Raw genomic sequence first — 14797 nt, forward strand, 5'->3', positions numbered from 1 at the left:
ATGGCCTTGAAGTTGTATTTGTGGGTTTTGTAGTGGTTAGGTAGTTCTCAGAAGAGGATACTGGAAAGTAGGAGACTTGCTGATGTCATTTTTATTTCACCACCAGTACCCAAAAAAAAAAGCTGAGAGAGATGTTGGTGGCCCTATATAAGGTGCACCTTACCTCCTGCAGAGCACATCAAGAATCACAGCAAAGGTAAGGCTTGCAGCCTTTGTGCCTCTCTCCCTTTGCCTTGCCCACTCTCCCTGATGCTAACGCTGCTGTCTCTCGTCAGTGCTGAGTGCTGTAGCTGCAACGTGCTGGGACGGACGACTTTGGATCGTGAGCCATGGCCTCGTTGCTGACCTTGACCAAGAACTTCTCAGGATGGGTCTTCTTCTGCTGCTGTTGCTGTCTCCCTCTTCTTCTCACCAGCCCTCTGCCTCCGAAAGGGGCAGGGGTGGCTTCTAGCACCCATCATGCCTGCAGGCTCAGGAAAATCAACTTCCAGCAGCCCTACATCAGGAATCGCACCTACACCTTGGCTAAAATGGTACGGTAACCTACGTGTCCTTCACGGCGGGATCTGAGGATCTCCTCCTCTGCCAGAGCCCTGGCTTCTCGCCTTCGGCATTCCTCTCTTTTTCTCATGCCTTTCTCCAGAAAAAAAATGTGCGTTTGCAGTAAGGCAGAGCTTGGGTGCATGGAGCGGGTCTGTTGCCCGCTGGTTGTGTAGCCGGTGGAAGGTGCTGCCTCTCCTCCTCCTGCTCCCCACGGGAACGGCAGCCCCCGGCAGAGCACAGCTCCTTCTCTCCAGCAGCCGCTGCTGGACTGGATCAATGCGAAACAGGAGCTTACATTTCTCTGTTTGCCCGGTCCTTTTGGAGCTGGGCCTGCTCGTCCTTCAGCCACAGCCAGGCAGCTCCTCAGGCATCTGACGGTTCTTTGCTCGGGCAGGTTTCTGGGCTGCCAGTTACACCATCGAGTGCTGCTGCACCTCCCAGCAGCGCTGCGGGCCACCGTGAGGTCGGCCACCTGCGGCATCTGGTTTAGTCATCGTAACCGCTACGACATCTGATGTGTAAGAGGGGGACAGGAATTCAGACTTCTGCTTATTTGTTTTCCAGTGATACTGATCTTGAATCTCACCCAGTTAAGGGGAGAAACAGACACAATGTCCAACTTATCGATCTGTAACACACTGTCTATAGCGTCCATCCCCTTGTTTCACCAGCACTATTATTGATGAAAACCTTAGGGTTTATAATTAATTTTTAGGTAGGGTTCCCATCCCCACCTGACATTCCCTTTTTTTCTTCTCAGGCCAGGGTCTTGGACGAGGACACGGACAACAGGCTCATTGGGCAGCAGCTCTATGTTAACGTCAAGGTAAGCCTTACACCGGGAGGCTGCTCTTTGCATCCTTCTGCAACACTCCTTGGTCTCTTACTGTGATTTAACGTGACCTCTCCCTTGCATACATAGGAAAACAACCACTGCTACGTGATGAAGAGGATTGCGGAGATTGTAGTGAAAGATGTCCTCCTCACCAAGGCCAAGGACCAGTACCCGTACACTGAGGAGGTGGCACAGTTCTTGGCGTCCCTGACCTCAGAGCTGAGCAGATGTGTGAGTAGTGTTGGGTTTCTTTCCCTTCTCTGAGCTGTGACTCTTGTCGCTGCTCCTGGATCTCAGAATGCTGCAAACAGTGGCAAAAGGCAATGATATGAAAGGAAACCTCAGATCAAAGATATCAGACTCGAGTTTGATAGAAAGGTGTGAAAAAAAAAAAGCACATTGTTGCATACAGCTGCCAATGTTATGTCTGGGTGTTTTCTTTTTTTAGAAATACTCAGGACACAGAGAGCACATTGAAAAGAACGTGGAAGAAATGAAGAGCAAACTGAAACAGGTAAATTTTTCCCCAACACTTAAAAAGAGCAGTTCCAAACTCCAGTCATTTAGTTGGATTAAGGCTGACCTAATTATGAAATGAACTCTGGAGGTTATTTAGGAGGTGAAGCCTGCAGGGGCATTAAAGAGGGGATTAGATGGTAATTTAAACCTTCAGAAGTCAAGTTGAAGGAAACTATATGGTAGACTAGATTTGAATGAGCTGGTTTATGTCTTATGATATAATGACTCTAATAGAACTACTTGAGAGAATAAGGGGAGTAAGTTCTCAATTCAGTTTCTGCGACAAGCCTAATTTCAATTTTCTGAGCAATAACGAGATGCTAAAACTTACATTCTGCTCTTTTCTAGTTGGGAGAGAATGGAAAGACTAAAGCCATTGGAGAACTGGATTTACTGTTTGACTACATAGAAAATGCCTGTACTGATGCCCCAAAGAAGGCAGGGAACAAGAAGAAAAACTGAAAGAATTTCAGATCAGGCTTGAAGACGTGTCTCCAAAAAACTCTTGCTATGCTCCAATTGATTAACTATTATGGAAACTGCACCCCTCTCCCCCACTCCCCCATGCAGTATATTTTTCACTTGTGCCAAAAATAGCAAACTAAGTGGGCACAGACAGGATGCATATTGCTGCCTTCTTTGAAAATGAAAACTCCAGGACAGTGTTGGCAGCTCCATTTCAACACAGGGCATTAGTTATTTTCAAAGGCATACTCCTGTCCTCCCCATCTCCATAGGAATAAAGCAACTGTTTCTGTATTTTATATACTGAGATTTGACACCTATGAATCAGCTTTGGTCAAGGTAGGCAGTGATATGTAGCCAGTACGTTTTGAGCCTTTTACTTGGAAATCTCTCTTGCATATGTTGCCCCCTTCTGACCTTTACCTGAATAGTTGGTATTTCAGACCAATTCAGAAATATTTTTGTCATTCATATTTAATGGTAACTTATTTTAAGGTAATAATTATACAGCACTTTTATTTATATAGATTAATTGAAAAATATCCAAGGAAATGTATTTATGAAGCTGTACCAGAGGGTTTTAAGTGAACTATGAAATTAAAACTGCTGTGTGATATTTATATGCAGATGAATTGTTTTATAAATGCTTACTCTCTAATTTATTGCAATAAATATTTTGGTGCTCAAATATTGCCATTTACAGAGCTTGTCTCTTTTACTCAAACATAAGGGAGATGACACATACTGTGCCTGTGGGGCTGCTGGGCCAGTGGCTGTATTCTTCTATCTAGAAAGGATGGAATCTCGGTTTGGGGACAGGCTTCTTCACCATAAGGCTGCAATTTCAACTTATCACAGGCCAGGGCTTAGAGGGGAGCATGTGGGTCAGCCTTTCTTGTGGGGGGTGGTGGGAAAAATAACATCACTGCTGAGAGTCATTGGTTTGGTTCATTGATTCTGCCTCAGTATGCCCATAGACAAGATCCCGTCTTGAATAGCTGCTGGTGAAAAGTCCCAACCTGTCCTGCCCCGGATCAGATGAGATGGAGACAAACAGCCAGGCAGAAATTGCTACTGAAACCTCAGAGCACTGCATTTGCACTGCCCCATAGGCACACTGAGCACAAACAATGCTCTACAGCATCAGGGATTTGAGAGTACTTCAGAAGAGAAGTGCTTGGTGCCTACTTTCGACACAAGCTCCTAGACAGAAAAACCCCAAGTCACTGAAGAGCAGTTTAATCCATCATTGTCATGTCCTTCAGCCACGTCCCTTAGGCAAAGACAGAGGAGTTGCTCTTAGTGCAGCCAGGGACATTGGTGGCTGGACCAAGGTTAAAGACGTGAAAAGCATCCAAATAGTGAGAAGGTCAGAGGAAATATGTAAGAGCAGATTGTCAGCAACTGGTGAAAACTTCTTGAACAAGGCTTTACCATTTATTCATCAGGGTAAGAGGCATCCTGTCCGCATCTGGGAAAAAAAAATCACCATGAATATCCTCAAATAGAGGACTCAGGGTGGCAGTGCAGAAGAGGAGGGTGAAGTTTTGTAAACACAGCATATCAGGGACATACATGCAAAAATGCTTGCTGGAAGGATACCTAGAAGACACCCCATGAACAGATACTCTAATACAGGAAAACCGTTGGCAGGAGATCTACCTTGATCTACCTTGCCAGGTTCATCAACTAAATTCAAAGAGAAATTAAAATTAGTCCAAAAATAGTTAGTCTCAACATGTCTTACATTGGCTGTTGAAGTTAGAGGGCATTTAAGTGGGATTAAACTATCCCATGTTGCTCCTGAAACAATTTCGAGATAAAAGCATCCATCCATACCTACTTTGAACAAGGTTTATGTGAACTGAAATTATAACTTTCTTGTGGGAACTCACATACTAGACTGGCATACGATCCATCTGGGTGATGGATGCCTGTTACCTGTCAAACTAGATGCAATCAACATGGCTTACTTTGCTCCGCACTCTCATTTGCATCCCACAACATATGAATTACATGCCTGTTTACAGTCAAGGCAGAAGTGACCCAACAGTGACAGCCAGCCAGGATTTGGTACCATGCTACAGTGTTAGTGATTTAACCTTTTGCTATATTCAGTAGGATATTTATTTTCTTTCTTGTGGGATAAGCAACGATGTTGTCAAGAGCTGTTGGCCAATATCCTTTCCCTTATCACTCAAACTTGCAGCAGCTGACAGCAAAGGGAGGGAAGTTAAGCACCAAATGGGGAGTTGATCTCACTGACCTTTGACAGACACAGTCTATCCCCAAGCTACACCTGGCTCCCTTTACAGTCAGTGGAGGGTAATAAGAATTACCCTGGTGTCATTCATCTCATCTACATTAGAGGTTTATAAAGACTGCCTTTGGACAGAGTAATACGTCTTTGCCCCAAAAGTACCTGTTTTCTTCCTTGATTATAAATAGAGACTAGACCATGAACCACACATGCTGTTCCTCCTTGATATAATCTCTTCACAAATGGATAATTAACTTATTTCCTTCTTCTACTTCCTTTAGGCCTCTTCCACATTGTCCTCGTTGAGCTGCCCTACCCAGAAATGTCAAATCAATCTCTCAGGCTTTCCACACTGGGGCTAAACCCAGCTGAGAACCCATTTGTCCACAGAAGTGTAAAACCAAAGTCAACTATTTATCAACTTCTCCAACCCTGAAAACCACCAGCTGGAAGACTCTACCATGGAAACCTCACGAGCTGGAGCCCTGGAAATGACACACAGCAAATTTTGCAGAATTTCCTTCATAGGTTTTCTTGCAGGGCACATGTGACTTGTGGGTGTGTGAAGGATGGTGGGTGATGATCGGTTTTGAACAGACAAAGGAAGTAGAAGTTGGAGGAGATTTCCCTTACAACCAGGGGAAATGTCTGGGACAAACAATTACTGACCAAAAGAAAATAAAGATGTAGTTTCAGTGGGGCAAGCTGGGTTTCAATTCAGTCAATAGTTACGGCTCAGAAAAGGAAAATCATGCTGAAATGTTTCATTCTGACTTTTTCTAAATAAAATATTTCAGTTTTATGCTTCAAAATAGTTTGGTTTAGAATTTTATGTACATTTTCTTTCAAAGGTTGAAAACAGATTTGAAAGCAAAATGAGCTGTTTCATTTTGAGCTGGAGAAGTGCTTTGGGCTCACCCAAAATGATTTTTTTTTGGTTTAATTTTTCGGTTGGGTCACCAAAGAGAAACTCCGTTGTTCACGCAATTCTTATTTCCGTTGCCCTATTTTCCTTTCCTCACCCCGCCTCCAAGTCATGGACTATTTGTAATTCCCAGAGGTCCTTGACCTCGTGCCATTAGGGAAGGCACCCGCTCCACATCCTTCATCGAGGATACCTCCAGTGTAGAGGCTGGAGGACCTCTTCCCGAGCAAAAATTGACAGAACCACCTACTGCCAAATTTGCTTTTCGTTGGCTCTTCCTCCCCTTCGCTTACATTAGGTGACCAGAATAGGCACTTTTTTGCTACATAGGTAATTATAAAGCATTTAAACTACCTCTGAAACTTCATATTGTGAAGAGAGACGAACCCAAAGCATGAATAGAAGTTTCCACATCCTGCTGAGTAAGTATTGGTGACAGTTTAAGAAATGCCTCTTAAATACATTGCATAGAGTGTTACTCAGTTGTGAGATTTACCTATTCAATGTCTGAATATATACTCCTTAAGTGACCTACAATAATAGAGGGTTGATATTTCCAATTTGCTGCTGGAAGTATATTCTAGGCAATGCAAAGAGCTGAAGCTATCCTGATGGTAAACCAGTGGCATGTGATTATGTCAGCCTGTGCTCTAAAGCACAATTAGCTAAACAAAGTAGCTGCTTGGAGGAAGGTATGGATTGCATTGAACGACAATAAATGCCTGATAAGCTTTTCAGTCACAGCCATCATCAGTACCCAATGGATGTTTGTAAAATTGATGTAATCTGGAGCAGAACTGGCCTGCTAATGTGAAGCAGGATTGGCAGAGACATTACAGTCAATCTCAGGCTTATGAATGATGCTGCCAGGAAGAAGGTAATGACCATGGGAAGAAGCAAAACCTACAATATAGTTCTGTGGGATCCAGGGTATTTTTGGCAGGCCACTACCCAATGATATGTTACAGAAAATAACATATTTAGGATGGAAAGTAATGCAGCTTCTCAGGGGATCCAGACCAGGATCCTGTGCCGTTCAAGAATTTGTTAGGAAGTCTTATTTGCATGAGGTAAGTTACAAAATACAAATTTCGCTAAGGCTGATGGCATTTCTGGGGCTACACATGCTTCTTAACACATACCCATTTGTAACTCCTTTTTCTTGGTTAACACGCAGCTGCAGACCTTATCAGATGAACTGTACGAATTTCACCACTAGCAAAAGTGTTAAACAACTATGTAAGTGAAAAGATTTCTTCTGAAGTCTAGGAAGTCACTCTCTCTGTTTAACCTTTACATTCCAAATCCCTGGCCAAATTCACAGATATAAATTGCTATAATTTAATCTGGAATTCACTGATGAGTGGTTTAGAAAAGAAGATATTCCTACATCTTTCCTCCTCTAAGGAGAAATGAAAAAAAAAATATTTTGGGAAGAACTGTCCATTTATCTTCAGCAAACTAATTCATGAGACCCAAATGTAAACATTTTTTGAGTATGAAAGACTAAGGCACAGCATTAAATATTTCCAAGATCAGGCCATTTTTCTTCTCTAGGATTGAATAAAGAGAAAGGGCAATTCTTCTAAACTAAAAACATTTTCTGTTTTGCCCAGGGCAACAGGAATTGAAGTATTTTGAAAAAAACAGACTGAAGAAAGTGTAGTTGACTATCTGACTTGACACTGTTGTATGGTTGTTTCTGCAAGAACCAGTAAGGTTCTTCAATGGAAATTGTAGCCCTAGTTTCAAATGACTGAATGCAAAATGATATGGTTTTAAAAAAACTGCAAAATTGCACTGATTTAAAGTTTGTTTTGTCCTATAGTTTTCCCAAAGAGGGTGGCTTCTGACTCCTGCAGCACATTTAAGGAGTGGTGATGATGTTCATTAAACTGTGAAAGGAATGGGGCAATCAGGTATCTGTGGTAAAGTCTAAAAGCTATGCAGTAGTGAAGATTGATTTTCTGATTTGTCTTTTACATTAAGCCTTGACATGTAAGAGCTCCCCAATGGATTAGCTCATCATGTACCTGGTGCTACTCCACAGAAGATAGAAAGAAAACTATTGACTTCAAAGTGTGTAAAATCAGGCTTGTAGCTTGTGCATATATCAAGTTAATTATATTACAAAGAAAAGATGAAAGATTTCAACACAGACGTTGATGGAAGTGATGAATTGGACTGCTCTGATGAAAGGCTTGTTCCAGAAAGTCCAATGCATTAACACTTATTTGGGCAGCAAAGGTTCCAAAATAAAGATTAGACACTGCTTGTCATTGCAGCGACCTTTTTTTTTTGTTTGTCTAAAACTATCCAGGCTTTGTCTTAGGTTAATACGTCTTATCAAACATGTCTCTAAAGTTTCTGGTTTGACCAACCTTTCACCTCTAGTAGTTATCCTTTATAATGTGACTGCTGCTAGTCTTGAATAGGATAAGAAAATTCAGATTCTCACTCCTTTTTTCATATTTTATCACCAAAAAAATTGGATAACTGAGTTTTAGGTAGATAATCCCAGATTTAGGGATTATCAACTCTGATGCTCGTTTTTACTCTGTTAACTCAAAAATGGAGAATACTTGTTTGTCAAGCACAGCATTTGGCAAACTATATGATTATTTTGTAGGCATTAACACGTCAACTTCAACACGGTGATCATTGCTCCTGTGTGTAACAGAGGTTCCATTAAGTTTAGGAAAGCGTCTTGGTTTGACGGGACCCATGTGTGTCTCAGAAAACGTGAGACAGTTGCTTGCACATGAAATGTCTGGTTTAACTTGACACGTGAGGTTGAAGCCTCCAAAACAGGGAGCTGCTCAACCTTGACGTCACACTCTCATTTTTAATCTGCCAATAATCCAATTATTACATGACAAGGACTTGTGGGCAGCAACTGGGAACACAAAACAAATCCGTGACCAGGACTCTGATCCTGCTAATTGGTAAAACACCACAAGTTTCTCCTCGTTTTGATAATAACCTTGTATGAATCATCTGCCCTAGCTTTGGCTCCAGAAAACTAGCTAGCAAAGCCCGAGGTGCTGCTCACGGGCCCCCGCAGAGCCCGTCCCTCACTCCGTCGGCAGCGAGGATGGTAGGTGGATGAAGAGATGTGTCCCCTGAGGGTCCAGTCCCCTCCATCAGCCCCGGGGGATGAGGACAGGCTCAGACATCCACCTCCAGTGGTCTATGGTCGGGCGGGACCAATCCCAGGTGTGGACTTCAGGGTGTTATGTGGCTCATGGGTCAAGCTACTGGGAAGAGAAAGAACCAGAAACAAGCAGCTTCGTCTGTGCCATTTTACTCTGGAAACCTTTTGGCAGTAAGAATGTAAATTTAGATTTCCTTTTTCATTTCTTAACAGTTTTCCATTGGTACTTTTTACACTACTTGCAGTTATGAACTTCAGTTTATGTTGGTAACGCAGTGACATTGGAAATGAATAAAGAATGTGTTTTAGGTGAGATGAACATGTGAGGTTTCTCTGAAAATAGGAAGAAGGGAGCAACTCATCTTTTCTACACTTCTGAAAAGTAAAACAGAGAATTTCTTAGAGCTGCAGTGTGAAGTTTTGGCTGGGAGGATTAGGTTTATGCTGTAACCTCATTATCAGAACCGAGACAAGAGAGAGGTTGCATATTGATAAATTATCGCCTGATCTTTGCTGTGTCGTTACAGGTGTATATGAATGTATATGAATTTTTATAAAATAAAATGTTTGTTTTTCAGAAGTGACAGCTTAGTAAAAATAAACCTCAGTATGTTCAGAGGTTTGGTCAAACATTTCAGACCCGGGATACTTTTCAGGGCTTACCTGCAAGTTTTGAAACAGGTTGGCTGAATATCAGAGCAATAAATCTTCTGATTTTTACAGAACTGCTAAGCTGAATGAAGGGAAATCTGCTAGAAAAAATGCTCCTTCCCAAGGAAAGGAATTCTCATGTGGAAGAATTTGCTTTCAAATAATCTAATCTAAACCTGGAAATGTGAGGAAACATTTTACAACCCCTGAAGAGCTTATTTGGTGTCTGGGATTGCGTCAAAATCCACTAAAGTTTGCAGTAAGACTGATAAAAGCTTCTTCCCAAATGGGTACAAGTACTGAAATTTTTTATTAGAAATGGGAAAAAAGTAATTAAAATCAAGGCTGCCATGTGATTTCCCCAGCCCATACAAAGGGATATAAATTTAACCTCTTTCTGCTTATGTAACAAATACAAATAATCAGAATAATGATTGCAAAGGAATTTTTTTTTTTCCTTTTTTTATATCACATGGTAGCTCTGAAGCTTTGATTAGGGCTGGAAGCCTTTTTGCATTGGAATTTTTTTTTCCCCGCTGGCAGAAAATGGTTTGTGTGTAGAAATTAATGCTTTTGCTGCTTTTCTACATAAGTGTTGATTTTCTCCTGGAAACTCAAAAACTGGAAAGCCCAGTACAGGTACTAAATTAAAAAAAAAAAAAAAAAAAGAAGTTTTCATTCATTGTTCACCGGAAACCATGGGTCTATATTTTAAAAAATGAAAAGTAGCTATTTTCATATGGAGAGCATCAAGAACTTTCTAATTCATTTCACTCCTACAAGCATATTAGATGATTTAAACTTTTGTCACAGTTACAACATTAATCGGATGTATGGGAGTTTGTGAAGTCAATGCTCAGGTCTCTAACTGTAATTTTGCACATAAGGATTCCTTAAAAACTTTACTAAATCTACAGGTATTAAGAGATGGAATATTTCTGATTTGTTTAAGAAGTTCTTAAAGAAGGTGTTAGTTAAAATATCTCTTCCATAATTGAAAACATTGTGCATGTTTTTATGTATTGTGCTACAGACTAAGTGAAGAGTAAAGCCTAAAAATAGGCTAAAGAATGAAACGTCGTTCAAGCAAGCTATCCAAAGGTAAATATAACCAGTATTTTACTTCTTCCTAGTTTCTAAAATAAATTACAAATAATACAGGAAATGTGAACTTCATTATTATCTCCTTCATTTCTAGAACTAACAATCACCATCGCCATTAATATCTGCTGAATAAGATTTAATTATGTTAATTGCAATAAGCAATGCTATCTTTTAGATGGTAACACAAAGTTTCCCCATTGTTTTAATTGGAAAAAACTCTCAAAATTTCCCTGATCTGAAGTGAAAATCTCAATGCATATTTTGACATGTGGCATCTGTTCTTTCTCTGTAAGTGCTACTTATATTTTGTGATACTTTATTTTTATATAACTTTTAGGAGTCTTTACAATGCAATCTTTTTGTCTTAAATACTGCCAACAAGAAACCCAGATTTTACTCCACCCTCAGGTACTTTAGTGCTCATTTATGTGGCTTGTGTCACAGGATTTCACATGCTTTGGAAAATGAACCTCTCATGGGTAATTTATTATTCGGCTCCTGTATCTTCTCTAGCAAAAAAGTGCCAGATGGGATCATATCTGATAATTAAATAAGTAAATTTTCCACAAAACATGACGCTACTGGTGAGATTCATTGAAAGCACCACTTCATAAAGGCGGCAGATACACAGTGGGAAGCGGAGAAGTCCAGAGACACAAAGGGGTTGTTGAACAAAAGGTGGGGAGATGGCACCATGGCCCCAATCTCTGGCTGAAGGTCACAGACTTCTCAGGGCTTGAGGACTACTTCCAAGGGAAATGTAGCTGAGGGAAGCACCTTTATTACCAATAGGTTTAAGTTCACCAGAGGGAGAATGGCACCTCCAACGGAAAAACGCTCTGGAACATCATCTCCTTGGCTACTGCACTGTTGCTTCCCTTGCTTTTATTCTCTGGTGCTACCATTGGAGAATCAAGGTCACAGCCCTTCTGCGGCAGGCAGTCCGACTATGGAACTACACTGCAAACAAACATTTCCTGCACGGTTTTGGCTTTTTGTTTGTTTGTTTGTTTTTTAAATGAAAGACTGTTCTTGCCAGTAAAGATCAACTATAATGATTTTTCTTAATATAGTTTGTTTTGCTGCATGCCATTAACATGGCCATGCCAGCTGAAAGATACCACGCCAGTATTTTTCACCAGCATCTGGTTAGGTTTCTTATACCCCTGTATGTCCTAACTTATTATTGTAGTTTCTGAATATTGTCCAGAAATTCTATTTCATTACTATTTTAAATTACATTTCAAAATTTGTTTCTCACAGGATACAGCCGCCTCTGAACAGTCTGCTCAATTCATGTCTTAAATAATGTTTTTTTCCAACACCAGGAAACATTTCCAGGATGGAGGCTGTAGTTTCTGCAGCTTCACAGTCTTCTAGCCCAGCTCCCAGTTGACATTACTCATAGTGCTATAGGGGCACCCTGTGTTGGCATTGCCAAGATGCTGAGGGATGTCCTGGGTTGAGGCAACAGAGGGGAAAAACCTTTAAAAATTACTTTTGAAAAGAGAAGCAAGCAAGAAGGGTAAAAAAAATCAGGGGGAGAGAGAAAACTGGAAAATGGTGCACAAAGGTAGAAGGAGAGAGAAACTTTTCTGTATAAGAGTGGTTCCATGCAAACTGACCCACTTCTACCCGCCTAGCAGCTGTGGGCATCCTCTGCCCCCAGAACCAGGCCCAGGTTTCCATCCAGTTTGCTTTTTTTGCCTTTTTTTTTTTTTCCATAACTTTAGTACAACCTTTTTATAAACTCATGATGAAATTACAAGAAAAAGCAGGTCACAGACTCTTGAACAGTCTTCTATGTCATAAGAGAAAAAGAAGAGTTTGGAATAGCCGCTTGCTTACGTGGGCAAGCTGAGCTGTCTGTTATTGCCGAGCACATCTGTACGCTTTGCAATAATATTGCTGTACAGGGGTTTCCTGGTGTGAGTTTGGTGGTAGCAGACGAACGTTTTCTAAAGAGTTTGGAGACTGAATCACTGTCGTTAAGTGAGATTGCTTGACTGGTTGATGGGAACAATGTGAACATGCTCAAACAGTTTTTCATATCTCTTTCTTTCATAATCTTTTTTCTCAAATACAAGACTACAAGAATGTGACTAGTAAAGGCTGTATGCATAACAGTTTTATGTCAAATTCAGATCCTTGTCTAGTCATGAAGTGATTACTGATTTTTAATTACACAGCTGGAGACACTTGAAAGGCATCTTGAGATATTCAGGGAGTGCTGAGCATTCTTTCAAAGCAGCTAATTGTTGGCCATAAAAATTACAACTGCTTTGAAAACTTAAACTGTTGTCTGTTTTCTGTGCACAGAGGCAAAATTTTACTTTTAGTACCTTGGTGGTTTCAAACTGGACCCTGAATATACTCTGTAATCTCTGAAAAGACTGAATGTGCTGAGACCTTCCTATCAGATGGCTGTAGTAAAACCAGCTTGACAGACAATTGTCGGCCATCTGTCACCAAAGTGAAACACAGAACCAGGACAGTAGCACAGGGAGATCCACCACTGGAACCAGTCTGTGTCGTTTCTTGAAGATGAGAGCAGACTGACTGTATGTTTTATAGCAATTCACATTTGAGGCTTATTCAAAAGATGTTACTCATAAAGTGCAAAGAGATGCAAATGCCCAGAGGAAATGTAATTGGGTTTGGTTTGGGGTTTTTTTGGTTTTTTTTGGTTGGTTTGTCTTGTTCATCTAGGTTTGAGTCTGATTTCTGCTTTACTTAATGCCTTAACATTTTTATGAAGTTTGTCTAAGGCATAGAGTGAAAGAATTCTGGGTGTGGTGGATATATGGCCCTGGTGGTGGAGGACCACGGAGCTAATTAAGGGACTGGAGCATCTTTCATCTGACGAAAGGCAGCGAGAGTTGGGACTGTTCCGCCTGGAGAAGAGACAGGTCAGGGAGATCTTATCAATGTGTATAAATACCTGAAGGAAGGGGAGTGGGGATAAAGAAGAGAGCCAGGCTCCTCTCGGTGGTGCCCAGTGGCAGGACAAGAGGCAATAGGCACAAATTAAAATGCATGAAATTCCATCTGAACACAAGACAGTTTTTTACGGTGAGGGTGACCAAACATTGGCACAGGTTGCCCAGAGAGGTTGTGGAATCCCATTTTTGGAGATATTCAAAACCCAACTGGGCACAGCCCTGGGCAACTGGGTCTAAGTGGCCGTGCTTGAGCAGAAGGGTTGGACAAGGTGACATCCAGAGATCCCTTCCAACCTCAGCCTTTGTTGTTCATCAGCAAAGGCAGTCGAGGTGCACCCAGACAGGCAACATGTAGTGTGGGTGTGTCATGGGAATAAGTGTAGTGATTTCGTGTTTAGGGATGAGAAAGGCACCCGACTGACATCCAGTCCTAGGCATCCAATGTTTTTAGCCTTCTTGACACTGTCCCAATTTCAGTTATGTAGGGTTTTTTTCCTAACCAGAGCAGTGTATGTACAATATTCAAGCAGGAGCTGCTAGTACCATCTGTTCATGCCATTCTATTCCCCTGCCTTTTATGACTATTGAAGCTGATGGCAGTGAATTGTCGGGTGCCTATGTGCTGAGTTTGCATGGGTAATTTAAGTACCCATGTCTGAAAAACTGGCTAATAATTGTTCGGTAATTGTACAAAATCTACAGCAGCTCCAAAGGTTCCTATTATAATAATAGAAAGTTACAAGAAACAGTGTTTAAGCACTGGTGGGTATTTTGTGCTTACCTATGTGCCTATGTTCATTACAACCATGTTCAGAAAATTGCAGAATCCATTTTGGATGCTAGGAGTTGCTCCACTCCAAACTTTTCTCTTCAATGGAGGCACTAGGGTATCTCAATTTTTTTATGTCCTACAGTAGTATTGTCACCATCATTTTTTGGAAAACCTCACTAGACTTCATTGTTACTCATCAAATCACATTTCTGAGCACAAATACTGCAGTTCTTCATGTAGACCTATTATTTTTTCAGAAGACCAAAGTGAATTAAACAGGATAAGGGAAAAAAAGAAATAGTAGAGAATCATCTTAAGAGACAGCATAACATTAGCAGCAGCTAAGCAAATATGACTAACATTTATAGGAAGTGCACGACTAATTTAGTTCTAGTTATACTAACAGGAAATAAAATAAACAGAAAACGTGAAAGGAGAGAAGGTTCAGAATTAAGAAACTAGATGAGGCTTTTTATGGATGGAGATGAGAAAGCCAATTAAGCTGCAAAAAACCCACTAGATATGATTGTTACCTTAAATAGACTAACGGAACTTCGCAGCAGTAGTAGATATATCTGTTCGTTCTACATCTATCAAGAGAGTATAATATTAATATCTACTGAACTC

General features: G+C 40.9%; 1 protein-coding gene across 1 annotated transcript; it reads left to right on the plus strand.

Moving 5' to 3' along the window:
* IL22 (interleukin 22) lies at positions 1-3052 on the plus strand. Its single transcript, XM_009911778.2, has 6 exons — positions 1-196; positions 276-533; positions 1304-1369; positions 1466-1609; positions 1827-1892; positions 2246-3052. Exons 2-6 carry the CDS (start codon positions 330-332, stop codon positions 2357-2359), a joined length of 594 nt encoding a protein of 197 aa, XP_009910080.2. The 5' UTR covers positions 1-196; positions 276-329; the 3' UTR covers positions 2360-3052.
* The last annotated feature ends 11745 nt before the right edge of the window (positions 3053-14797 follow it).

The sequence above is a fragment of the Haliaeetus albicilla genome, chromosome 28, assembly GCF_947461875.1.
Source record: "Haliaeetus albicilla chromosome 28, bHalAlb1.1, whole genome shotgun sequence".
Lineage (NCBI taxonomy): Eukaryota > Metazoa > Chordata > Aves > Accipitriformes > Accipitridae > Haliaeetus > Haliaeetus albicilla.